Source organism: Camelus ferus, chromosome 30 (assembly GCF_009834535.1).
Source record: "Camelus ferus isolate YT-003-E chromosome 30, BCGSAC_Cfer_1.0, whole genome shotgun sequence".
In the NCBI taxonomy this organism is placed as follows: Eukaryota; Metazoa; Chordata; class Mammalia; order Artiodactyla; family Camelidae; genus Camelus; species Camelus ferus.
Genome location: NC_045725.1, coordinates 12,325,147 through 12,352,378, shown reverse-complemented (window position 1 = coordinate 12,352,378; position 27,232 = coordinate 12,325,147). Strand labels below are relative to the sequence as shown.

At 42.3% G+C, this 27,232-nt stretch overlaps 1 protein-coding gene and 1 long non-coding RNA gene across 4 annotated transcripts in view; one reads left to right on the top strand and one right to left on the bottom strand.

Annotated features, from left to right (window-relative positions):
* Positions 1 to 4,528: 4,528 nt before the first annotated feature.
* SETBP1 (SET binding protein 1) overlaps positions 4,529 to 27,232 on the bottom strand; it is a 363,259-nt gene continuing 340,555 nt past the window's right edge. For 2 of the 3 annotated variants that reach the window (XM_032470524.1, XM_032470523.1), the window contains exon 6: positions 9,298 to 9,956. In XM_032470524.1, the coding sequence (XP_032326415.1) occupies positions 9,298 to 9,956 (659 nt within the window). Of the gene's footprint in view, positions 9,957 to 27,232 lie in introns of all 3 variants that reach the window. The other variant, XM_032470525.1, reaches the window with a different exon arrangement.
* On the top strand, positions 9,955 to 14,833 carry LOC116660627. Its single transcript, XR_004316205.1, has 3 exons — positions 9,955 to 10,079; positions 12,982 to 13,201; positions 14,667 to 14,833. It is a non-coding gene; the product is annotated as an uncharacterized LOC116660627 (long non-coding RNA).

The following is a 27,232-nucleotide window of genomic DNA, read 5'->3' as shown; positions in this document are numbered from 1 at the left end:
CATCTATCTTTTATGAGAAATGGACAACGGAGGCTGAGAAGTCCCATAACTTCCAGTTTTCCATCTGTATGCTGGAGACCCAGGAGAACCAGTGGTGTAATTTGGCCCCAGTCTGAGATCTGAAAACTAGCATTGCCAAGGGTGTAAATCCCAGTCTGAGGACAGGAGAAAATGAATGGGTGCTTAGCACGCATGAAGTCTTGGGTTCAATCCCCGGGTTTTCCATTAAGAAAAAAAAAAAAGATGCAATATGGGAGGGAAAAAAAAAAAAAACAGTGAGGCAGGAATAAAGGATCCGTTTCCTCCTTTCTCCTCCTACTGTTCTATTCAGGCCCTCGATGGATTGGGTGATGCCCATCCACACTGGGTAGGGCACCTTCTTTACTGGGTCCACTCATTCAAATGCTGATCTCATCTGGAAACGCCCTCAGAGACTTACCCAGAAATAATGTTTAATCTGGGCACCTTGTGGCCAATCAAGTTGATGCATAAAATTAACCATCACATCTGGTTTCACTGCTTTCTTCTGACTGTTTGGTTTGGGAATTGGATTCGGGATCTTCTGGAGCATGTTATGTTGCTGACTAAAATGGGAGACGTCTTGGGAGACTGGCCTCGGAGCCTCAGGGTCAAAGGCGGCATGAATGAGCTGAGTGAGAAGGGGGAGGGATTCCGCGATCATCTCTTCCTTCCAGCGATACACAGGGTAGATCTGGAAAGTATTTTTAGGCTTTGTTCTCAGAAAATCACTTCTGTGAGCATGAGAAAAAGATGCTTATTCAGGGGCTGATTGACAAGGCAAATGCAGGCTGGATTTGAGCCCTCACTTTCTTTCTCAGCCCAGGGCCCTTGTGCAGTAAACAACCTGTACAACCTCACATGGCAGCTCTCCCCGAGGACTGTGCTCTGTCGCTTGTTAAGTTACTAAAGGCAGTTACCAAATGAGTGATTGGAGAGATGTTTGTGGGTGTGGCCATGAGACGTCCTTGAGGTTTGAACTGAAACTTAAAAGGTGGATACAGTTTGGACAGGCAGAGTGGGAGGAGGAAGTTCTAGATTTGCTTGAATAAAGCTCAACGTGGCCTTGTCTTGAACATCCTTCCCTTCCGGAAAAAAAAGAAAGGAAAAAAAGAAGGAAAGAAAAAAAGGATTTTATGTCCTCATGACTCTTTTTACTTTCATTAACCTCTTTCATATTTTCACATCCTTCAATCACATTAAGATAGACTATGCTGAGATAACAGCCCCCAAATGCCATTGTCCCTACCCAATAGACAAAGTTAGAAAATAAAGGTAGGGCATGTTTGGAAGGTACAAAAAAAAAAAAAAAAAAAAAAAAACAGAATTGGAGACTTAGACTCGGAAGGCACTGTAGGTATCAGTAAGAGTTTAACTTCCCATTAGAGCAAGTGAGCCTCAAAGAATTTCCGCCCCGAGCATAGAATTCTTTAGTGACCAAGCAGACATACATTCCAGATCTCTTGACCTCTTATTCTAGTGCTTATCCACTAAAAAGAGGGCAATTAAATCATAAGATATCAAGCTTAGTAATGATAGAGTATGTGAGGTTTCTAACTCTTTTGAGGTTTTAATATTTCTCATTGGTTACGTCCCAATTTTAGCATATGTTAATGCGAAGAACACTACGGAACCAGTTTATCCTCTAATGAATCCTGGAAACAAGAGCCTCATGATGCTTTAGGGAAGTGTATTGCCATGGCTTCTGTAACAAATGAATACCTGGATTTTGGCATTTCCCATGAAAGTGAAAGCGTTAGTAATAACAGACAGTGGAAATGCACACGACTGTTGCCACCTTCCCAGTCCCTTTCACACCTGTTCATTAGCTCGTCTGACCTACAAAGAGCCTTTGAAGACCTTGGACAAATCCTTAACTTTTCACATCCCATTGTTCTAACTCCCTGCCACGTGTGTGGCAGGTTACATTTTTAAAGTCATAATCAATTTCCAAGATTCCTGTTTTTCTGCTTAGTCTCCTCCCTCCAATGTCGGCAGCTAGACTGCTTTGTGCTCATCCCCTCAGGGCCTGTATCTCATAGCAGAAAGCAGTGGGGGAAAAATTAAAAGACTCTTTTTATGGCATTTCAAATGCCTAGAGACTAGGAAAATAGAAAGGGCTGGAACACAGAGAGACAATTTGGAGGAAGCTGGGGCCAGGCTTCCTAAATGTCTCCTCTTTCCTTCCCTGCGAGGTTAGAAAATAATTCCCTAGGTCTGGAGCTAAGAGTCTGCTATGCTGGTGGAATGGGGTCTTAAAAATTAATAAAATCATTATAAAGTCCACAAACAATAAATACTGGAGAGGGTGTGGAGAAAAGGGAACCCTCTTACACTGCTGGTGGGAATGTAGTTTGGTGCAGCCATTATGGAAAACAGTATGGAGAGTCCTCAAAAAGCTAAAAACAGACTTACCCTATGATCCAGCAATCCCACTCCTGGGCATATACTTGGAGGGAACTCTAATTTGAAAAGATACATGCACCCTAATGTTCATAGCAGCACTATATACAATAGCTAAGACATAGAAACAAACTTAATGTCCATTGACAGATGACTGGATAAAGAAGTTGTGGTATATTTATACAATGGAATACTACTCAGCCATAAAAAAGAATAAAATAACATCATTTGCAGCAACATGGATAGACCTGGAGATCGCCATTCTAAGTAAGATAGAGAGAGAAAGAAAAATACCATATGATATCATTAATATGTAGAATCCAAAAAAAAAAGAAAAAAGAAAAAAAGAGGACACTAATGAACTCATCTACAAAAGAAACAGACTCACAGACATAGTAAACAATCTTATGGTTACCAGGGAAAGGGGGTGGGGAAGGATAAATTTGGGAATTTGAGATTTGCAAATGATAACTACTATATATAAAAATGGATTAAAAAAACAAATTTCTTCTTTATGGCACAGGGAACTATATTCAATATCTTGTAATAAACTTTAATGAGAAAGAGTATGAATACAAATATATATATATATATATATATATATATATATATATATATATATGCATGACTGGGACATACTATACACTAGAAATTGACATACTGTAACTGACTATATTTCAATTAAAAAAATTAATAAAATTGACTTGCAGAGAACTTTCACCCATCTGCTTGTAGACCTTGATTTGTACCAGCTACATGTGTGAACACATCCGACTTTCCTGGGAATCCCTGTCAGCCCACTGCTACTCTGTGGACTAAAACCCTAAATGTTGAGCCAATCAGTTTCAAGGCAACAGCTTTGTCCCTGCATGAGAGGCTGCTGGGAGAGATTAGGGGGCACTCCTGGAAGTCCTCACAGATTTCAGAAATACCAACAGTCTAATAAATTGGAGTTAGAGAGGAGAACTATACAAATCTTTAGTTTTCCTGGTTCAGTGCAAGATAGTTGGCAGAAGAGAGCAAACAGGGGGCAAATTCTACTTTGTTAGAGGTTGTTGACTACATTCTCTGAGTCCCAAGAGACTACGTAAAGCACTAGGACTCCAACCATCCAGAGGCTGCCCTAATTATCTGCTCTCGAAGACTTCCATTCATTCCACCAGCCTTCTGTTGTTCCACTCTGGGTGCTACAAACACCAAAAGTCCTAATAAAGTCATAGAGGGTCAGACGGATGGCTAGGGACTCAGACCTGCTCATAACAATTCCTACTTACCTTGTTGGCTTTTGAAAGTGGTGCATCAGAAGGTAAGATAAAGAAAGGAAGCAAAAAATACATAAATGTATGTATGTTCACACGTTCTCAAAGTAGAATGTGCAAATTACACTTTTTAAAGGGCTTTCAAGACCTACTTCTGAATATGAACTAAAAATTAGGACAGAAAGAGTCAGAAGAGAGCAAAGTGCAGCCTGGGGGCTCCACCCTTCTTCTGAGACTCCATCACTCTTCCACCACTTGCCACACTCTGCTTAGACCTGTAGTTCATCTTTCACACACAGGCTTTGTAAGTTCCTTCGGAGCAAGGATTGTGCATTCCTGGACCCTTCCTTTAGGGTCTTGCTCAGCCTGGTGGACTCAAGAGAGCTGGTCAGTGACTGTTTGTGGTTCATTAAATAGCCTTTCCCATCACTCCAGTTAAATTTTAAGTCCAGCCAGGGATCCATCTTTCAGCTATCTGACATCATGGGATATTCAGTAAGAAGGCTTAATCCCCCATCCATAACATTCTTCTAAAACTTTAGGACAGGACAGGTCTGCAGCATCTTACAATGCATTTTGATTGCTTTCAGCAGAGGTCTGACTGGTTCTTTGAATTAGCCTTGGCTTTATGTCCAAGTGTAATACATTCTGACCAGTAACCCAGTAAATCAGACTCAAATCTTGGCCTACAATATACTTCCCAGAATCATACAAAAGGCAGAAATTTGGTGAGAATTTTCTCAATGATTCTATATCCAGTTGGTGTGAGCAAAGACCCCCAAATGCTATTAAACTCCTGAGTGATGTGAACCAGATGGAAAATAAAACAAAAGAATTCACAACTCATGTTAGACTGAATTGAATGTCTTTAATTTCACACAATGAATAACATATGAATAGGATTAACTTTTTTTTTTTTTAATAGTTAAGTGCTCTATACTGTGCTAACCTGATCTGGTAGCGAAAAAGACTGAGCTTTCTTTTAGAAAAAAATGTTTAAAACCCAACATCTAAGACCATGGAGGAGCATGACAGAGAAACATGCCAGATGTATCTACGCCTCAAATAACAGCAAGTCCGTGTTCATTTTAAATGTACAAAAATGCTTTATGAATAAAAACTGTTACAAAAAGAACATTTCAAACAATGTACAATTTTTCTTGCCTCTATATTCAATAAAATACAAATACATTTTTTGTTCTAAAATATGTTTACATACAATCAAAGTTGAACATGCAAATTACACTTTAAAAAAGGCTTTTAAAAACCACTTATGAATACAAACTAAAAATTAGCCAGCACGACTTGTATGACAATCCTGTGCCCCATTTTTTTTCTTTTGAAATATATATATACATATTTAACACATCATGTGCATTTTTTTTATTATTTAAGAAATAGATTTTTTTTTAAAAAAGGAAGAAAAAGAAAGACACCAACCTAAGTTGGGACTGCCCTTCTGTGTTGACCAGTGGCAGCTTTTTCAATTTTTTCCCCCCTTTAGTGTTTATTATACCTGGGCAAGTGGGCAAGAGATATTCAGGAAGTTTATTCCTTGGTTGATATGTGCTTCTAAGACTGTTCCCCAAGCAACTGAGTCCAACAAAGGAGGCAGACTCATTAGTGGGGCAAACTCTCCAAGAAACAAGAGGCAGGGGGAGCCTGGTACTGTGGAAAGAAACTTTAAAAAACACCAAGAAAATGCTACGGTATGTTACAGTTTGAGTTTCTAGGCACTGCGATGACATTATCTGTAAGCTCTGGCATTTGGACCTTTGTGATACTATAGGGTAGTGTTAAGAATAACGTCTAAATTTATCTACTTTTACATAATGAGAAGGACTGAGAATCCTGCAATGTAACACTTAAATGGCTTTTGAGGCATTTCGGCTTCTGCCAACCCCCCTCTCCATGCTACAGTTGGCATTTAAAGGCTTTGGAAATGTATGTCTAGACTTTAGACAGTTCCCAGGTAAATCTTCCTAGTGGCAGGGAAAAAATATTCTCCAAAAGCTCATTATCTGAATATTGTTGGGTAATAAGCTGTAAGAGTGGGATTTTCTACTTAAGTCCTACAACCAAATCCTTTATGATCTCCATGTAGTACATCACCTTATAGTATAATTCTGTCACCACTTGCTTATCATATTTATAGACCCAGCAATGTGCAGAACACAAATTCTGACTGCCATCGACCATGGCCTCCTACTGCGGACAGCAGCCAAGCTAACATGCTAATCCCTCCGGCCCTCAGTCACCTACTCGGGGCTGTCAGTGGCTGTTGAGTCCCTGGCCTGCCAAAGCATGAGCCAGCCCTGACACGCTCTCCTCTCCTCCGCCCTGTCTTCCTTGGGTTGTAGCCAGAGCCACACTGTTAGACGAAGCGAAACTCTGCTCTCCTAGTTGGGGATGAGGGCCATTTAGGAAAGTGGATCAGAGACCACCATCACCCTCAAGGTGGTTTTTACATCAATTTTTTCCTTTGCTAACCCCTAATCAGGCTCCTTAGAAGCGGGTTCATGCCTGCTTGCTGAAGGCAAGTATTCCAGAAAAAAAAAAATAAAGGAATTTTTCTTATTATGAAATACTTTGGGGGCTGTTTACAGAGTCTTGTGCATCCCAAGTGACATTTTCTCTAAATATGAATGCAGCCACCAAAGGCAGTGTTGGGCGGCCAGCGAGCTCAAACAACGCGGGTCAGGTGAGTTGGGTTCTCATCCTGTTTCTGCAACTGAGATGTCAAATTAGATTGGCCCAATGCTGGGTCTGGACAGGAAAGGACAGGCTAATGCAAACGGGGTAGTTAGAAAATGAGAAAATGGTCGTACCAATAAGATGACTTACATTAATGAAAAGCAAAAGAAAAAAACAAATAATGTGATACTGAGGACCTGGACAGGAAAGATAGGAAGGAAGCTCTGCAGGGGACGGGATTGCTTCCACCTCCAAACAGCTGGTTAGCCTGTCTCTTGCTCTCTGCGGTTTTGGTTTTCCAATCTACTCTTTGCGTCGTAAATGTAGAGAATTTGCATTTAACTCACATGACAACTGTAGTGCTGAATTCACGTATACCGTGCGACACTGCACTGTCTCTCTTGCAATACCTTTCGTTGGTTTGGAAATTCTAATGTAACTTACAGTTATTTGAAATTTCTCACCTACTAGAGGTTAATGCCAATTAAGCTTTAGGTCCTTCTTTAAGACGCTTAGAGAGTGCCAGCTCATTGTCCCCTGCAAGATCTAGTCTTTTCACAGACTTGGTTGGGGAAATAGTACAACACTGGAAGGAAGAAAGGCAAAAAAAAAAAAAAAAAAGATTAAAATGAATTATTTTCAAAATCCAACAAGAGGGAAATCTCTTTATGGCTTAATTGAAATGAAACCGGTTGGTCTTTCGTAACAATGGTGGGGGGAGTGGGGCTAATTTAAAACTTCCTTTTGGATGACTTTGGAACCACTCAGACATGGCTCGGCAGTGACAAACCGAAAGTGGTTGGTTTGATTTTGCTGTTCAACTTGTGCGAAATGCCAAAGGTCAATCTAGGTCACAAACTGAGTATCTATGATGCAGGCTTTAAAGAACAGAAGACTGCATTCCTTTAAACTTACACATTGCTGGCATTAAATGCAACTGACCCAGTGGCAGCAAATTACATGAAGTCCATGGTGACAGGGCAGAACAGGATGACTCTGGGTAATTTCAACCAACAATAGATGCCATGACAGGGTAGTGATGTTTGCAAGCATATTAACTTGGGATTTTAAAATTTACTCCCATAGATAACCTATCCCTTATTCTCCTGTGTTCCCTACAAAAATCCATCTCTCTCCAAGGAAATCACATGTTCTAAAGTGATCATACAATTCCAGCTGTTCCCAACTTCCTGTAAAAAAAAAAAAAAAAACTTAGTTTGAAGGTAAACCAGATTTTCTAATTCCCAATAGTAAATTTAACTCTGTCTCTCAGTGTCTCTTTTTATATCTACCATACCAGGTATTTGATGTCTTAAGGTAGGTAAGGGGAGGAGGGAGGGAGGAAACTGAAAATACCTATTTGAAATTGCCACATCTGACTTTCAAAAAACGTCTACAGCAATGGGAGTAACTTCATATTCATTCTGAGTTTCTTAACATGTTTTACTTGGGCTGTGGAGATGGATAGCAGAGATGGAATATCTGTCCACGCTAAACCAATGGCTAGAGTACAACTTGGATGAGAAATGTACAGTTGAAATTGACCATTTAAAAGACGATTTGTCACACACAGTTTGCATCCATGCAGACTGATAGATTTATAATTACATTATGTACAAAATGTTTCAGTTTATTAAGGCAACCACAACTTGGATACTTTGTCCAAGGTGGCGTGATAGGATTGGAGTGGTGACACCCTTTGAGCGTTTTCTTTCTTTCTTTTTTTCCCAGATAAGAACACTTACTACCATTTGCTTTTAAGAAAAGAGATAATGGACTTCTTCTATTGTCTTTTTGTTTCCTTTTTTTCAATGACATTTGTTAGTTATTTGTATGGGGAAAAAAATCACATACCAAGGCATTGCTAGACACTTGTCTTTCTGATGGGTCTGGGGTTTCAGTTTTTGGTGATTTGTCAGTTATTCCATTTGCTTTGGGGCATTAAAACCATTTTATTCTGCCTATTCCTTGCTGATATGTTTTAAATATAAAAATAACCTGGTTGACACCTGGGTTAACATATCCTCAGCTGCTCTAAATCACTTATTTTAAAAAGGCTCTATCAATACTAAGTATCCGTTTCACAATAACTGGGATTCAAAGCCAAGTTCCTTGGGACAGCATGCCAAGGGTGAACATTGCGACACAGGTAAGGTTTACATTACTTAGGTGAGTACCAAGGAAAAGAAGGCAGCAAAGAAGTTAATGAAAAGGTATACAGAAGTACAATGGGCAAAGAAAAAGTAGGAACACATGATGCTAAAAATCAGTGTACGTGTGATGGAGGAGACACACAGAAGAATATGAAAGCATGTCCTAAGGTTGCCTATCACTAGAATTCCACCTTCTGATGACATGAGTCCAACTGAGAAACTGCATTATTAACGGAAAGATGCAAGTCACCTGAAGATGATGTTGGTGCCCCAAAGCCTACCCGAGCTTGAAAAACCAAAAGAAGTAACAACCCATGAAATGGAAGCGGATTACAACAAAGCCAGTTGAGAAATCGGCAGCTTTTCTCCCCTTGGAATGTTTCCTAATCGAGGGCGGTTCCCTTTCGATTTTCCTGGCCGGCAAACGCGGCGGAACCGAGGGCGCCCCCCGGCGGCGGGAGGCCTGGTGGCCGTCGGGGGCGCCACCGTCCCTCGGAGCCGTGACGGCTCCCGCGCGCGCCCGTCCGGGGCCCGGCCACGCCGCAGCGCCGCGGGGCGGGCACCCGCTGGAAAGCCCAGCCTTCTTTTGAAGACGTCCTCATGCTTCGCTTTCCCAAGAGCCCCGCGAGGCTCGACCCCATCATCCGGCCCGCTCGCGCCTGCCCAGCTTCTGGGGAGAGGGGCTTGGCGTCCCTGCGGCGGGGTCCCGCCCCGGCCCCGGCTCGCGGCACTTCCCGCCCCCCGGCGCCCGCGCGGCCGCCCGGCCCGCCCTAGGGAAGGCCGTCGCTGTCGCTGCCCCGCGCCTTCCTCTGCCGTTTCGCCTTCACCTCGTCCTCCGGGGGCAGGGCCGGCGGCGGGGGCGGCGGCGACGGCTGCTGCGGCGGCGGGGGCGGCGGCGGCGGCGGCGGCGGCGGCTTGTGCTTCCTCTTCGCGCCCCCGCGCGGGGCCTTGGGCAGCGGGGGCGGCGGGGGCGGCGGCGGCGGGGGCGGCGGCGGCGGCGGCGGCGGCGGGAGGGGCGGCGGCGGCGGCGGCGGCAGCGGCGGCGCCTCGCGGGCCATGTGGATGACCGCCTCGATGGTGGCCATGATGCTGTCCTGGCCGGCGGCCGGCTCCGGGCCCAGCGGGCTCAGGCTCGGCTTCTGGCCCCGCTTGCTGGGCAGGTCGACGCACTTCTCCAGCACCGGCATCTGGTCCCGGGCGTCCTCGTCGAACGGCGTGGGCTGCTTCCGCGGGCGCCCCCGCCTCTTCTTGACGAAGTTGTTGCCCGTCTTCGATTGTCTCTGCAGCCGCTTGGCCTTCAGGATCTTGTTCACGTGGTCCAGGTTCTTCTTGGTGGACAGGATCTTGGTGTAGCTGCACATCTTCCGCACCTCGCACTGGATGGCTTCGATCTCGCGCCGCTTGAATCGCCTCTTCAAGGAGGAGCTGGCTGCGGGAAGGGAAGAGAAGAGCGGATCACAGGATGCACACTGCCTCGGACCTCGCCTGGGGACAGCTGGCGTCCTGTTCGGCTGGGAAGACTACGGAGAGTCAATGCCATCAGTGTGACCCGGTACCCACTATTTATCCTTTGTTACTAGAATGAAAAATAACCAGAAACGAGCATCCCTTGAAGTGATGTGGACAAAGCATTTCTATTTACAGTATTTCAGGCCTCACATCAATCCCATGAACCACCCTTGTTCCCATTTTTAAGTTTGGAAACTGAGGCTCACACCATGTAGGACCATGGGAATCAAGGTCAGAATCGTAATATAAATTCTCCCATGACTTTTTCCTGTTATAGCTTTTAGTTTTTTTATTCTGCCCTTTGACGTTTGGTCTAATTCAATTTAGCATTAGGCTAGACTTTCTCTTTTTGGAGAGGATGCCGAATGGGTAAAACAAGCCACCCTCTGGATGGAGCAGTCTGAATCATGCGTGTGTGCCGTCAACCGTGAAAAGGAGAAGCCTTCACCTGGTGAACTTGACTGCAGAACTGAACCTCTTTTATCCCTAACCCTCCTCCACTGATGGAGGGAGGACTTTTTTCAGGGACAGTCTATATGGGATGACACCATCACTCCACGTTTTCCCCCAGTGGTCTGGACTTGCCAAGTTACCTGATGACGTCCAGTTCACCAGGTCCTTCTTAACCAGTTCATCTTCTGGAAGCCTCAAGGGAAATATCAACCAGGTGTTTCTGAGTCATTTACGCCCCTGCTACTGGGCTGTTATTTGCAAAGAACATTTTTTTTTCATGTCCTGGTGGCCAGATGCACCTCTATTTTATGAGCCAAACTTCTAGTCGCAGGAAGTCCTGTACTGCTGCCCCTAAATAGCCCTCAGAACTGCCTCATTTTGAAGTTCAGGCACCATGAAGTGTGAATGGCTTCAAGACGTGGCAGACCTTTCCTCCTTCAGATTGTTGTTTCTCGTGTTCACCAGAGGCACACATGTACATACATGTGCGCGCGCACACACACACACACACAGGCACTCACACTCTGCTGCCCCATCTACACACCGGCTCCTCCCTCTGGCCACTTGTAAACTTAAGAACTGTGTCCTTATTCTTTGCTGCTGTGATTTACACTAAATGCTCGTCCCCAAAGAAGCCCACGTAGAAGATGTCAACTCTATTAAATGTCACAGGCCTGAAAGCAAATGGGTTTCATTTTAGCATCGTGGTTTACTATGTCATCCCATATTTTCCCAACTACCAGCAGAGAAGCAGAATAAATATCTCAAGGGAGACGAGGAAAAAATGCTGCAACACGGACACCGGTATCACTTACTCTTAGGCACTCCCGCTTGGTTCTTTCCCCTGCTTTTCCCTATTTCCCCTCATGCTGTACCCGACACACATCTCCTGGAGGGTTTTATTTGAAGTTATTTACGCCACGCGCTTCATGGAGTGGGAAGCTCTGAGTTCTCCGAGGACAGGCCAGAATGGCACTGCTTTTGGCCGAAGGTCATTGTAAGACTTACTGAGTAACCAACAACTACTGAACAATCTTCAAAATAAGTTAGAAAGATCAAAATAGAACAAAGCCAGAGTGAGTGTTGTAAAAGGAAAAGCTTGTTTGTACATTTTCGGATGCAGGGACCAGCTTTTGTTGGACTTTCTGGCCCTTACGGGGTGCCTTGTAGGTGGAAGCTGTTTCAGAATTGTTTCTGGACTGAAAAATCACACTGATCATTGCTGTCCCACAGTCCTAGTCTTCTCTAAGAGTTTCACATTGGATTTTTAAATCAACTATTGAAAATACAGTGACACTAAGAGTTAGCAGGCCTCCGTGTCAGAGCCAAGCCATTTACCTTGTCCACAGAGTTCGTGATATGAAAACTAGTCAGAAATACTCCACAAGACTTTTGGCATTATTCCAAGTCACAGTTCCCTTGGCAGATTCCTTCTCTTTAGTTTACGTCATCCAGACAGAAGCAAGTGCCATGAGGGACATAACACAGCATTTAGGTACAGAGTAAGTCATTTTGAGCAATTAGTTGGCAACGTCTGACTGAGTCAGGCTGGACTGGAAAACTCCATGAGGTGGAGGACATTTGGGGCAAATACAGCCAATGGATTTTCCCTCTCAGTATTTTTTTTAAGCCTGAAATGCCAAAAAACAAACAAAAAAGGGAATCTGGTAGATAATCCCAAACCTGGTGGATAATCCCATATTCAATAATTTGTTATATACTGCCAAGTATTTTTATCCAGCCCTTGTATATAAAAATAATTATGAAATAAAAATTAACTCTGAGTAGTGTACACCTTTCAAACAATAGTAAAATTATCACAGCCAGCTCCATCACAGCCACCCTTCACATCTAATAAACATTACCTGTTGGTCATATGAGCTTTTTTTCTTTAAGCAAGAAAATATTAGAGTCAGCTAAGTTAATGCTCCCCACTGCCCCCCCCATTCCATTTCCTTTCCTTTCCCTGATTGAATCTACACTTTATGGGATGTATGTGAACCCATATTGGTAAAAATTAAAAGTCTGAAACTACCTAATGTTGGTAAACCTGTGAAAGAAGTAGGAACACTTACATGCTACTGGCAGGAGAGTGAACTGCCATAATCATTTTGGAGAGTGAATGGGCAAGCCACTAGAATTGAAGATGGGCTGTTCAGTGCCCCAGAGACCCCCACAGCCAGGTGGCCTCCTTTGCTGGGTGTAACAAGAGGTCAGGGATGCTCCCTGAAACTCAGTGTATGCTACAGAAGACCTGAAACAATCTAAATGCTAATGAAGAAGATAATGAATCAACCTGTGATATATTTGAACAATGGAATATTACATATCTGTGAAAAAGGAATAAACTACATATAAATATATCAACATGGTTAAACCTAAAAAAGACTTGAATAAAAAAGACAAACAATAAGCATTTGTAAGCATACCGTTTGTGTAAATTTAAAAGCACACAGACCCCCTGAATTTTTTTTTTCGTTTTCAACATCCAGGTGTAAAGGTTTGAAGAGACTCCAGTGCAGGACATGTGAGCCAGACTGGGTGGATGACATTTCAACATCTCTTCCCTCCACAGTTAGCTCATGGGACTTTATTCAACCTCTGGAGTAGTACTAACAGAAATTTCTGCAGTGGTGGAGATGGTTTACATCTGTGCCATCACAAGATGGACTATGAGTTGTGGAAGCCGAGTGATGGAAACACAGAGATTTAGTATGTGATTCTACCTACTCTGGTATATACTTGCTATTTCCATGAACGTGGTTAAAAAATAGAAATGAAAAAAGAAAGAAGGAAATAGAAAAAAAAAAGAAAAGAAAAAAAATAGAAATGATTATTAGCAATAAGACATCTTTCTTAGAGTCTTAGGATGGGGAGATATCCGATTTTCACACCCTTGGGCTCTATTTCACCTAAATAATTTTAGAAGGATAAGAAATGTCCCAAGGGAGGGACATGCATCACCTCCCTAAAAAACTCCTGCTGGTAGCTACCCTCCTGGCTGAATGGGATTGGGAGAGAATGAATGAGCGCTTTGGGTTTTATGCTGTGACCAACTGCATATGTCATGGTCCAATCTCCATTGAGGGCATCAGGTGTTAAGAATTAATACCCCTTTTTCTTTTCCACATTATAATTTGGGGGGCAGTTTCCCATCTACGGAACATCTGAATTTTATTTTGTCCTATATGTATTATCCAGACTTTCAGTGCAGGCTCATTACCCCGTGTGTGTGAACAGGAAGGAGTCCGGGGAGGGGCCGCTGGAAACAGAGCTGAACTGGGATGAACCTCTTAGCCCTTCGGGGTCTCTCTTCATCTATCACGTCAAGCAGTTACACTCGATGCTATTCATTTTCTTTCACTTCTGTATTTAAAGATTGCCATAATTCTTTCCTATACTCATTATCAATTGCCTTACCAAATGTGAGCTGGCTTTCTACAACATTTATTTCATCTAATAATTTTGAAATCCTAGAGTGGCAGAGAGGAGGGCTTTGGACTTGGCAGGGTTTGATATTCACAATTCTCCTGATTGCTTATGATTTCACTGTCCCTCTAAATGTTAACAGATTTTTCTCTCTTCAGATTGTTTCATTATTAGACAGTAATTTCTGGGCTGTTGCAGCAAGATTGATTCCACATTTTCTCTCCTCCCTATAATTGTCCTGTATCTTGCCTGTTCTTTGTTAGTCTCAAAGAATAATTATGTGTGGCCAAAGCAAAATGTGAATTTGTTTCTTCGTAACTCTGCAATGCAAATCATCTTGTAGACCTTTCTCTGTACTTAAAATGGCCATGCAAATGGTTGAGTTGGTTTTGGTCCAGCTCTAGATTTTTCTCTTTGCTCTCGTTATCAGATGATTGGCTCATCACCATTTGTTTTTGCTCCATCTTGTATGATAATCAAAGACTGGACTTAGCACTGATTTTTTTTTTTTTCCACACTCACTTCATAGATGTAGGGCGAGGACTGGGAGCAAGATAAGGGTTAACAAGGCTTTGTTGTAGAGAAGGTTCCCAAGGAATAGGTGCTGATGGCTTGGAAACTGAACTTTGGCAATGTGCAAAACATAACCTAATTTTTATAAAAGTTTTGGATGGATCAGAGAGTGAGGCAAATCTCTCTCTAGACTAATTATAATTTTTTCTTGCTGTTTGCATGTCCCTTTGGGAAGGTGGAGAAATGCTGGGGACTGTTGAGCTGCTTGGAGTGGAGCTGCCTTCCAGGATGGACAGGGCTGGAGCAGCATGAACCTTGGTCAAGGCACAGAGCTGCAGTGTGAATTGCTTTGTATGCTGACACTGTGGCAGAAGATTCTTCGAAGGCAGAGGCCACGTCTTCCCTCTGTCTTCCCAGGGTTATTCACACAGCAGTACACGAGCTGGTATATAGCACATGGACGGCAATTACAAGCTCAAAGGAATTCAGTTGTTTACCATTCTCCCATGTAAACTGTACATTTTTTTTTTTGGACTTTTGTACTTAACTCAGTAATGATCTCTTGTTCCCTAATGCTGCTTTTTTATTTTCCAATGGGATGTATGAAGCAACTTGCCTTGGCATGCAAGCTTTCTTCTTTTTTCCTTAGAATTTAACTCAACCTTCTGTGTCCTGGTCTTAAAAGCTTGTTTGAAAAAAGATGGCAAGTTGCCTCTGCCGGTGAGGTCTGCGTCCAGCAGGGCACATCAGAGTCACTGCCCGTCACCAACACACGTGCTGCAGACCTCTGCTTTCCAATTTGAAAGCCATAATTTAAAATTAAGGGTTAGCAGATGTGGGGGATTTGTCACAATTTAAAGGTGCTTCCATGCCGTTCTTAAAGTCACCTTAATATGATTTGGGGTTTCTTTGGAAAGGTGACTAGTTTGTTTAAAGCACAGTAAATGCTTGCTCTTTGGGGTTTATTGTGGAAGAACATTCTATCTCAGCTGCATAGGCTTGTAGGAACCTGGTCTTTGTTTTGCTAGTTTCACATTTCTCCACAGGAAAGGTGAATGTAGGAGGTGAGGCGGGTAGTGGACTGATGGAAAGGCGGAGTGGCAGGTGTGCGGCTGCATGTTGGTATGTGGGGGTGCCTCTCTGCCTCTCCAGATCTGATCCCGTTTTAAATCAGCAGCCTTTCAAGTGGGGTGCACATTCCCCATAGCAAGACTATCTTCTGGGCCTTGAGGAAAACATATTAATATTTTTCACTTATATTATTTATAGCTTATCTGAAACATAAGAATGAAGTTAAGCATTGTGATGCTTAATATATGGAAAAATGGGAGGTGATGCCCTTATTTGGGCTGCACATCAGGTGATGTGTCTGTCACCTGTCACAGTTGGGCATGAAGTTCCTGGGAAAAGAAGAGACCACATGCATTTAAAGGGGTTTTGGGCCACCCATGCATTTATTCCCTTCAGGTGTTGTCAGGTCCTGTAGTCTAAATGCTACAGCAGTTCAGCCCACATGGTTAATTTTAGACAATTAAGACCTTGAAACAATAAATAAACACTGTAACAAAAAATAAAAATATTTTATAATGAAATCAGGAATATCCATGAACTATGTTATATACTGCACAGGGTTTTATTGGTTACCTTGTAGCAAACTGTATAGAAGAATTGTTATTTTCAAAGATGAATATGGCAATTTTCTTGTACTTTGAAAGCAGGGTTTTAAATGTTTTCACCATCTCTGTGCTGTCAGTGGGCTGTCAGTAACGTTACCTAGTAGTTGTTAAAAAAAAAAAAACAACCCTAAATGTTCCTTTAGGGTCAAATGGGCAAGAAAGTAAACTGCTCTTAGAAACAAACTTGTAATATTGAGACAGCATTTTTGAAATTAGAAGTGCTTCCATTGTTTGACAATTTTGTTGCTGAAAATGATATATTGTAACCTATAGCATCCCTGAACCTAAAAAATTTTGTAAATGGAATTAACTTCTAAGTGAAGGGTTTCAGAGATTTGAACTCATTAAAAAAAAATGCAATGCCTTTTGATATACAAGACCATCTGACTGTTAATAAAGGAAGTTGGTTAGTAAAATTTCAACAAAATCCTTTGCTTTAACTGATGGATGGGATTGAAAAAGATAGTATTATGAGTTAAGCAAAATGATGTACTTTCCCCTTTTGGATCTACATTTATGTGGAATATCCTTTTAACCTATAATATGGACTAACAAATATTGAAACAAATTTAATTTGGAATCAGACCTTCAAATTGCTTTATTACACCTGTTAAAAAACCCCCAGGGTTTTCAAAAAGTACTCAAACTCGATCACTTGGCCCACTCTAAAGCAGTATAATGTTAAAATTCGTATAAAAATTTGATGACAGTGAAAATATTTTTGTTTCATTAACAACAGAGTTAAATGAAATTTAAATTTATTTTAAGAGTATTTTTTTTTCAGATGTATCTCAACCTTTTAAAGTTTATATTTTAAAAGATGACGGTATGTATTCTAAATACATAATTTACATGGGTAACTGTTCAAAATTAAGTTACTGATATGACCTCATGATCAAAAATTTAGATTGCTTTAAAGTTTTCCTTTCTTTTCCTAGACTCCTGAAGACTTCAGTCGTTCAGTATTTAATCTAGAAGAATAGGTTTTTGTGAGTGTGCGGCCTCAGAAGCACTAACGCTTCTTGGAGACAGACGCATGTCCTCCTCTGTCCCCATCGTAAGAAAGAGAGCACAGCTCCTTCTTCTTAGTAGCTGCTTGATGAGTATTTCCTGCTAGATTCTTTCAGATTGTAAACCCCTAGAAATCAAAGCCTAGTAGCATTCATCTTTATATTCCCAAGAGCATCTTTAATTGAATTGCATGGGTAACTTCTGGAATGGGATTTGATGCTGACTTCCTGTACTCGGTAAGGCGGTTCTGTGGTCCTGGTCGCTAGGTTTTCAGAATCCTTGACTTCTCTGATCGGGTGATAACGCCAGTCGCTTCCTGAGCCCAGGTTTTGGACAAAGTACCTGTGGCTTTGGGCAGATACAGGCAGCGGTAACTCGTCTCCAGAGGGAGCCTGAGCTGAATAAGAACACTGCCCATTTGCTCAGGGAGCCTGTAAGGAAGATAACCAGGACCTGGCAGGCCCGGGAAGGCTGGGTGAGGGGCAGAGCTCAGAGACGGGAGAACTGGCGACAGGGGCAGACAGAACTGCCCTGACGGTGCTCTGTGCACATTATTAGTAGGGACAGCCCAGGATGAACCCACAGGGGAGTCTCTTAAGGCTGGGAGTTTCTCTGGGGGTGAAACTTTCTAGGGTCAGATTGCCTGGTGAGGAATGAACTGCGAGTGGTGGCAATCGTAAACCGAGGCATTCAAGAGCCATTTCGCCTCATTCTGTTTCAATCAGCTTTGGCTTTTGTATGTTGCATGTGGCTCAAGCCCCAGCAGACTGACTAGACAACATGAGAGGCTGGCTAGAAACGCAGTTAATGCCAAAAGTTTGACGCTACATCTGCTGAGTCTCACAGCACGCCGGGTGGTCACACGCGGGGGTGGCTGCGCCCTCTCAAAGGGCTCTTTATATTTCTTTTTTTCTTTCTGCTTAAATGCAGCATGGCTGTATCCTTAACCATAAATACCGCGCCTTATATAATACTCGAGCTATTGTAGGTGCAGTGTTCATACTTGATTGGGAGAGGTTTTCTTTCTCTCTTCTAAATGTTGAAAGAAAAAAAAAAGCCAGAAAAACAAGGAAGAACAAAGAATAATGTAACAAACATGATCTTATGAAAATTTTCACACTTTTAATACTTCAGCTCGGATGAAAGAAATCCTTACTTGTCATGGGGCGTGCTAGGACTCCAACAATTATATCAAGTGATTGGTATTCGTGTTTGTATTTCTTCCTGGTCTTAGTAATTGCATTTGTTTGCTTAAATACTCAGACTTTTGTGCACAGTCTGATAGAAAACACATTGATGAGGACATTAGGAAAATGAAGTTCTAGTCTTGACTTTTCATACCTCAGTTCTGTGACTTCAGGCAAATTTCTTGATCTCTTGGCAGGATCCTTACTTCTGAATAAATATGATTGTTTAAGAATAGTTATACACCTCCAAGGCTTCTCTGTTTTAGGTAAGACACCCTTAGTTCCTTCCTCTGTGTCTCACGTGAGATGAATTCCTGACTATATTCCATTTCGATTACCCTCCTCTGGAGATTTAATCATCTTACCTTAAATTTTGGTGCCCAGAATTAAACTGATTTTCCAAGTAAAAAGTGACTAATGCACAAGGCACTGCACTTCTATTAATGAGAGCTATTTAAGACCAAACAAACCCAAACAACAAAAAGAAAACCCTGCACTTAAAAATTTTTGCAGCAGCATCACACTGTTGGCTCATAATAAATGTAAGCTCAATTAACTCCCTTAAACATTTTCATATAAACTGCCACCAAACATGGTGACTGTGAGGTGGTTTTTGAGCTTAAATGCAAGTCTTCTATTTAAATGTGCAAAATTTAATTTTATTGGTTTTAGTTCAGTGTTTTAGTCTATTGTGAAAGTTTGGAATCTTAATTTTGTTTTTCTCAGAGAGTGCTCAGGTTTGGGGAGTTTCCAAAAAATCTGAATACCCTCATGTCAGCTTTCCCTTAACTCCTTCTGGACATGACTCATGTGACTCCAATACATGCAATTGTTTTTCTCTTTATTGAAGGTTTTCAAGAAAAAAAAAAAAAGTCAGTTTATACAATACAGTATCCCTGAATTCTTCATAAATCCAGCAAGCAATTTATACCCATTGCTTTAGACTTTTGCATATTTTTGTGTCTGGTTAGTAGATGATGGATGTCCCACAGAAACAATAACTCTGCATAGCCCACAGGTGCATGCCCAACTCTATTATTTCCATCCAAAAAGATACTGCATCTGATGTTGCAGTGGGAAAGAAAAGTCTTACATTTTTCCTTTATCCAGAGGCAATGGTCCTGCCCCAGAAGGGGATAAAAAAGTCAAAAACAAAACAAAACAATACTGGGTGTGGTTCCAGTGCTTTCCAGTTTCTGCTGGACTTGAGTTGAACCAAGTCCTCTTCCTAAAAGCCTAAAAGAAGGACTCTCTTTCCTGCATTCATCTTTGTGGTCCCGTGGACATTGCTTGCAAAATCTCTGATAACACTTCACATAGCCTCTCTTTTCTTAAGGTTATGGGATTAATCTGCATTTATCTCTTCTCTGAAATTGTGTTTTCTTAAGGGACAAGGACCATATCTTAGCTGTTCTTATTCATTCTTGGAACAACAAGGATTGTGCCCACTTGGCACCAGGCACTGTGCTAGGCACTCAGTTCCAACCCTCCTCCCGGAGACCAGCAAAGAGCTCCACAGACTGACTTGAAATGCAGTCAATCTACGTGACTTGACCTAAACCAACACTTAGCACCTATGTTGTAAACTCTGTGTGTAAAACAGAAAAGGATTTATTGAAGGGGATCCAAATCCCTGCAAATTAAACTAGGTATCTCACATAGTTCAGCTGCTCCCTGCTCTCCCCAGAGCACCATGAACTGTTTGGAGTATTAGAGCTAGAACCAAAAGCACTGAAGTACTGTGAAAGATAGACCAAAATCCAAACCACTGCATAGGAGAAGTGAAATTTCCATGACGAAAACAAGTTTGGGACTTATTAGGTGCCATCAAGAAAAATGGCTGGGACATTTCTCAGCTCACCAATTGGTTAAAACTGTGGGTCCCCAAGAAAAGGGAGACATGACCATATTGCATATTAATTATGTAACACCAGAAACAAGAGAGACAGAGACAGAGGAGGGGTGGGGAATGAATGGTCTTTTCACTGCTGAATATTCAGATCAGAATTATAATGGTCTTGTTGGGGAGAGGTTACAAGCTCTTTTGGCAAATTACCGATACATTCAAGTTCTGAGTACTATACCAGCCGGTTGGGTTTTTGGGGTGTGTGTGTGTGTGTGTGTGTGTGTAGTGGTGGTGTTTTTTGTTGCTGTTGGTATTTTTGTTGTTTTGTTATTGCTTTTCCTTTTTTTCAAGCATAAGCTTGGACAGACTCAAGGCAGCAAATACTCCTTCCTCAATTTAAGATTTGACAATTTAACAGGAAGAAGCCCATTCATCATCTTTCCCTTTTAGAGACCATAAATTATTGGCTCATATACCATGTGGCTTGGATTCTAGGAAAAGTTAGTATAAACAAACCCAAGTTACAGTGCGCGGAGTAGGAGAGCGAGTCATAAACAAAACACAGACATATGCTCTCACATAAATAAGGGCCGGGGTCATCAGCTTCCCAAAGTCTGCTTCCCATTAATTACACAACGCAATGAACTTTCCATATGTAAAGCCCAAATCACTTCACTCTGGCAACTTGCACGAGACAAAGACCAGGATTGTACCCAAAAGGCGCTGACCGAAAAAAAACTGGATTTCAAAATAAGAAAAGTCCTCTCAAGAGCTCTTCAGGTGCTGGAAGGCAAGAAAACCCCTTGGAGGCGTGTTTCTGAGCATTGAAACCATCCCCAGCAGCCCAGGAACACTGCTGGAGGCTGGTCTGAGCCCCTGCTGGATTTAAAGGTAACGTCAGGCTGACTCGCTTTTGTTCTGAGCTCTGTCATCTTTATGGGGCCAGCCCTGGGTCTGGGCCACACAGGGTGTTCACAGCCGTCACTGGAATCATTGAATCGTTGGGATTCCCTCCTTCACTACCTTCTCTCTGTCTTTTGAAACTGTCCATTGGTAGCGCAGACTCACCTTCCCTCACTGTTGTATCTGGGCTCTCGTACTTTAAAGAGGTTTCAAGGAAACAGGTAACAGTTTCCGGGGAAGAGAGGCCTCCAACAACAGGTGGGAACCTCTGAGAGAGATGGAAGGCAGCTAAGTTCTCGCCTTGCATCTCTTTCCAAAGCAGATCTCGTGAAACAAACGGACTTCCTTACAGAGGATATTAAAATAACAGATGTCACAGTTTAGGAGTCTTGGACTGGGGAAGAGGGGAGAAGAACGACTTTCATTCTTTGCTGGGGGGTAGGGTTTATAGGGTTTTTGGATCATTCCCTTCCTCAGTGATTATTTTTGTGGCATGTACTCTGTGTACATACAAAGCGAGCAGAAGGCGTCACCCCTGCTCTCATGAGAAACTACAGGAAATGGGGAGAAACTGACATTTTTCAGAGAATCTACATCACAGTCCACAGTTTTTCACATATTTCTTCATTTAATTGTGATAGTGACTGCACGATAACATTCCTATCTCTGTCACATAAAGATGAAAACTGTGAGCTCAGAGGTTAAATCATTGCCACCAGGGCTCATATCTCAGAAGTCATGGACTCAAGGATTCAAGCAAGGGCTGACCTAGTTCAAGGTGAGTTTCAAAGGATCTGGACAAGGAGTGAGAAACCATGGGTTTCCCTGTTCATTTTCTACTAATGATTGCATTCTTGCACCAAATTTCTGTCTTGCAATTTCAAAGGCCTCTGTCCACCCCGAAATTCGAGTTAAATAACACAGGTATCACACAGATTACCTGTGTCACTTCGGTTGCACATTTTTGCACATTGTTTTGATTCTGTTCCTTTCCACAGGTCAGATGCCTTTTCTAATAGTTCCCTATAGGGTGCCAGACAGCCAATATGATGAGTGAGGTTGGCCAGGAATAGGAAGGAAGGTGGTGGGACAGGAGAGGACACCGGAAACTAAAGAGAAGACAGCCCGTGTAAGGGGCAAACGTTATTCTGTACCAATCAGTTGTTGCCAGGTAGGAATCTGAGCCCAAAGTCATCAGGTAATCTGAGTTTCAAAAAGCCAGAACTCCTGATTATTACGTAAATCTTCTGACGTGTACAATCTGCATGTTAATTTATAAAAAATATATAAACCTGTGTAGGCCAATTAAAACACAAACGCACATGGCTGTCGGCCCACGGCTTTATTTTGCTATCACGATTCTTCAGAAGAGTCACCATGACTCGTTCTAGAATTTCAGATACAGGTTCTGGCCCCAGCCTCTCCTCCAACCTCATCTGTCACTATTTCCACATATGCTCCGATCTTAGAGAGGTTGTAAACCTGTCCGTCCTCTGCTTCTGTCTGCGTCTTTAATTTGCTCCATCACTAGAAGACCATCTCAACTTCTCTTCCCAGATCATCTCAGTGCCTCCAACTCCCTTAGTGCCGCAGTTCAGCTGGAAACTAATGACTTCTTGGTTGCTAAATGATCGCTCTGTTAGTACTTGAGCATCTCATGTTTTGGACTCAGGCCTTTTCCAAACAGCATGAAAGCTCCCCAGGGGCAAGGGCTAATCTTTACTTGTATGTATCACAGTGGCAGGTTCTTGAAAAATATTTGACAATTTGTAGCAAAGCCACATAGAAGTTCTGGTAAGATGAACTCAATATTAAACCCTCACAGGGGGTGTGGGGGGGCCTGGATGGTGCCCCGAGATAAGGATACTTGGAGGAGGGAGTGAGGATAAAACTTTTGAAGATAGTTAACGAGTGTTTTGATCAGAGTCATAACATGACTAAATTATGACTCCACATGATTAAATCATGACATGACATGACTTCAGTTTTGACATGAGTGGGGTCATAAAATAGTGATATATGAATATATGATTTTGAATATATGATTGGTGTTTTCATCTGCTGTTTCATTTCTTTCTTACCACTGCCTGAAAAGCAGAAATTATTTTTCCCATTTCACTGAAACTCAGAAGTCTCGTTTAGACTGTGGCTTACCTAAGGGACCGAATTAAGTACTGCAGGCTGACAGTAACACTGGTCCTTGAATTCCAAATCCAGATTTTACTTTATATCCGTGTGGCAGCCAGAAAGAGTCCAGGTTTTTTCCTAATTCCTGGCAGGTAACATCTGCAACACTGCTAATTCAGTTCAGTTCCCAGGGCTCATTCTCCTCATCTGTAGCATCCTGTCTAGTCTCCTCTAATGCAGTCTTGTCTAGTCAGTTCCAATTTAAGCAGCAGGAGAAAGAGACCCCCTCTGGGAGAGGCTCTGGGATTACTCCAGGGGCTCTTAAAGGTAGAGTGGAGGGGGCTGACTGGTGGGTGAGTTACACCTCTCTCTGTGTCTGTCTGTCTCTGTCGTCTCTTTGTCTCTTTGTCTCTTTCTCTTTATCACACCTGTCTATTCTCTCTAAACCTTTCTCCAGTCCCTTAGACTGACTACAGCCTGCCTGGACCGCTAAAGATCATTCTTAATGACAGTCATTACACAATTCCTCCACGTTGCCTGAGGCCATTTCCGCAGCAATAATCAGGGAAGATCTTGTCCTCTTCCCCACAGCTGGGCTCAGTATGCCAACTTCACTGGAACCAAGAAGGTTTTCAAAAACTCTCCATTAATTACAGGAAACCCAAAGCCCTGTCCCCCCTTCTCATTAACACAATTGCTTTCAGTTGCCACTAAATTATCTCACCACCATTAAACCAAGAATCTAATTAGACTTCTGGAGATGGGAAGGGCCGATGGAGAAGGCCGGCACAGCGCTTTCATCTCAAAACTGATCATAAAATATTTGTGCCCTTTCGTTCTTGGCCACATAAAATTCCGCCCTGGAAGAGTGTCCTTTTATTCTCTCCTATTTATAAAGAGGAGCTCGAAGATTTGATATAAAATGAGTATCTTAATAGAAATCACTTCGCATATGGGAGGTCTCCTCCCCCTCATTACAATAATGGCACCTGACTCCCCCTGCGTGTGAATGCCTCGCAGCCAGACCTCCCGCTGGGCTGCAGTGGAGGCGTGAATGATACGATCACCGGGAAGAAGATAAAATGTATCATTATCATTACTCTAGTTTTAAGAGGGTCTGACTGAGGCAAGAGGTGGCTGGGAATGTAATCCATACAGAGCATACAGAGAAGACAAACTGAGTTAAACTTCTCCCAGACACAGCACTTTCCAACCTGTCATTAAACCTTCTGTCTTTCCTAAAATCTCAGCTCTGGAGAGAAAAAAAACATTAGTTAAATCCAGTCCAGACATGTTTACTGAGTATCTACTAATCACCGAGCACTGGGCAGGGCTCTTGACATCCAAATATGACTATAAATTGCTTAAAAGCAGTGTTTCTGGATTCTGTTTCTATTGTTTTCATTCTGTATAACCCCAAATTCTGGGAATTCAGGGGCTACTCAATGCTCATTGAATAGGACAAAACCTCAATAGGAAATGCTGGCTGTCCTCAGGAGACCAGTACTCTGGCCACAATGAAAGACTTGCGTGTAGAGTCATTGAGTTACAGCCCAGGCCAATGTAATCTCCAGTTTTCCAATGAGAAGTTCATTCTGAAAAATCCCATTGGACTTCTGAGTGAAGGGAGACACATACATGTATAAGTTCCTCCTCTTGATAAACACACACTCATGTACTCTGCACATGCCATGCCAATTAAGCTGACTATTTAACCTGAAAGTAGTCTTGCCTGGAGGATATCCTGGTGGACTAGCCAGGAGCTGGTCTACCATTACTGAACCAAAGATTCTGGTGGCCCCCGGGGTTCCTTGCAGGTGGCTCTTCTGCTGAACACCCTCAGGATGGTTTGCTGTTTCTGGTGCTGATACGGAAAATGAAGGTAAACCATTGCCTCTCAACTCTAATTAATACAATGTTGAAGTATGTGTTTTCATGTACCAGATTTTTTTTTTTGCAGGAAACAGTTGTTCAATGCATTTTGACCAATATTTAATGATTAGCTATTGTTTGCCCAGTTTTGAAACTAGAGTTTCAAAGTTGAGTAACGCTTGACAGTAAAGGGAGTGGGTGGTGCAGCGTGGGACACAGACACCACATCAGTGTAGGGCTCAATGATCAAGGGGTTGACGGGGGCCACGGAGCACAGTAGTGTGGCGACCAGCTTTGCCAAGGGGTGAGTCTCAAAATGGGTATAAGGGAAGCCTTCTTAGAGTTGAAGACATCTAAGCTGAGTCTTGAAGAATAATTATGAATTAGATATCCATGGCCAATAGGCACATGGAAAAATGCTCAATATTGCTAATTATCAGAGAAATGTAAATCAAAACTACAATGAGGTATCACCTCACACCAGTCAGAATGGCCATCATTCAAAAGTCTACAAATGATAAATGCTGGAGAGGCTGTGGAGAAAAGGGAACCCTCCTACACTGCTGATGGGAATATAGTTTGGTGGAGCCATTATGGAAAACAGTATGGAGATTCCTCAAAAAACTAAAAATAGACTTACCAGATGATCTAGTAATCCCACTCCTGGGCATGTACCCAGAGGGAACTCTAATTTGAAAAGATACATGCTCCAATGTTCATAGCAGCACTATTTACAATAGCCAAGACATGGAAGCAACCTAAATGTCTATCAACAGATGATTGGATAAAGAAGTTGTGGTATATTTATACAATGGAATACTACTCAATGATAAAAAAGAATAAAATAATGCCACTTGTAGCAACAATGAACTCATCTACAAAACAGAAATAGACTCGCAGACGTAGTAAACAATCTTATGGTTACCGGGGAAAAGGGGCAGGAAGGGATAAATTTGGGAGTTTGCGATTTGCAAACGTTAACCACTATATATAAAAATAGATAAGAAAACAAATTTCTCCTGTGTAGCACAGGGAACTATATTCAATGTCTTGTAATAACCTTTAATGAAAAAGAATATGAAAAGGAATACATGCATGACTGGGACATTGTGCTGTGCGCCAGAAATTGACACATTGTAACTGACTACACTTCAATAATAAAAAAAAAAAAAATTACATATCCAAATAGCTTGAAGAGTGGATGAAGGAAACAGGATATTTCTGGGGTGGAAAACAGATAATAGCAAGAGCAATAATAATAACAACAATTGCACAAGTTTGCTGAACTCTTGGTTTGTGTCAGGCCCTCTGCTAAGATTTTCACCAGCATGCCCTCACTGATTGCTCACCACCATCCCCTACACCAGGGGGCATGCTTCCCCCTACTTCACAGATGAGAGCACTGAGGTTTGAGATCACATAGCTGCTTTAGTGCAGCACTGAGCTTCCAATGCAGACAACTGGAAGCAAGAAGACTTGCATTCGACGGGAGCGTTGGGCAGCCCAGGGGTGGTGTTAAGAAAAATGAGCCAAAAATTAGAGAAAAAAGGCAAGTGGAAGGTGCATGTCCTTTTGGAGTCCAAGAGCATCATTTTACAGGCCCGCCCAAGGATTATTATCTAGGGAAAGGGACCCTGACTAGATTCACCACTGATTAAAGGTCCAGATTCTGCCAGGCACCTGTAGACTTCTGCCCAGAAAATATGCAAATGATTTTTTTCCAGTAGAAAAGATAAGCACAGAGATTATGGTTTTATTGCCCATTAGGACATAAACTGAGCAATCCTGCTCACCATTCTTTGTCCAAAACCTGCCTTCCTGTAATACCCTTTTCTTCCCATTCTTTTTGGACCAGTTTAATCACCATGTTGGTTTCCTCACTAAAGAGGTGAATGAATCCTTGACATGAGTTTTTCGGTTTTTGAAAGTTTCACTCTGACAGTGGGGATTCCAAAGGAGTTTGGTGCTGGTTGACATCTCCAAGGAGGTGGGGTTGGAGAAGGAGGCCGGGGCCAGTTCTGGGGGGGTTGGGTGCCTCTTGGGGATGTTTACAGCCTGGACCATGGGAACAGCTCAGCTCTTCTAGGATGTCCAGTTTAAATCAGAAAAGAGCTTATTTCCTCCTTTTTAGGCAAAAAAAAAAAAAAAGAAAAGAAAAATTAAAAAATGGAAGTTTCTG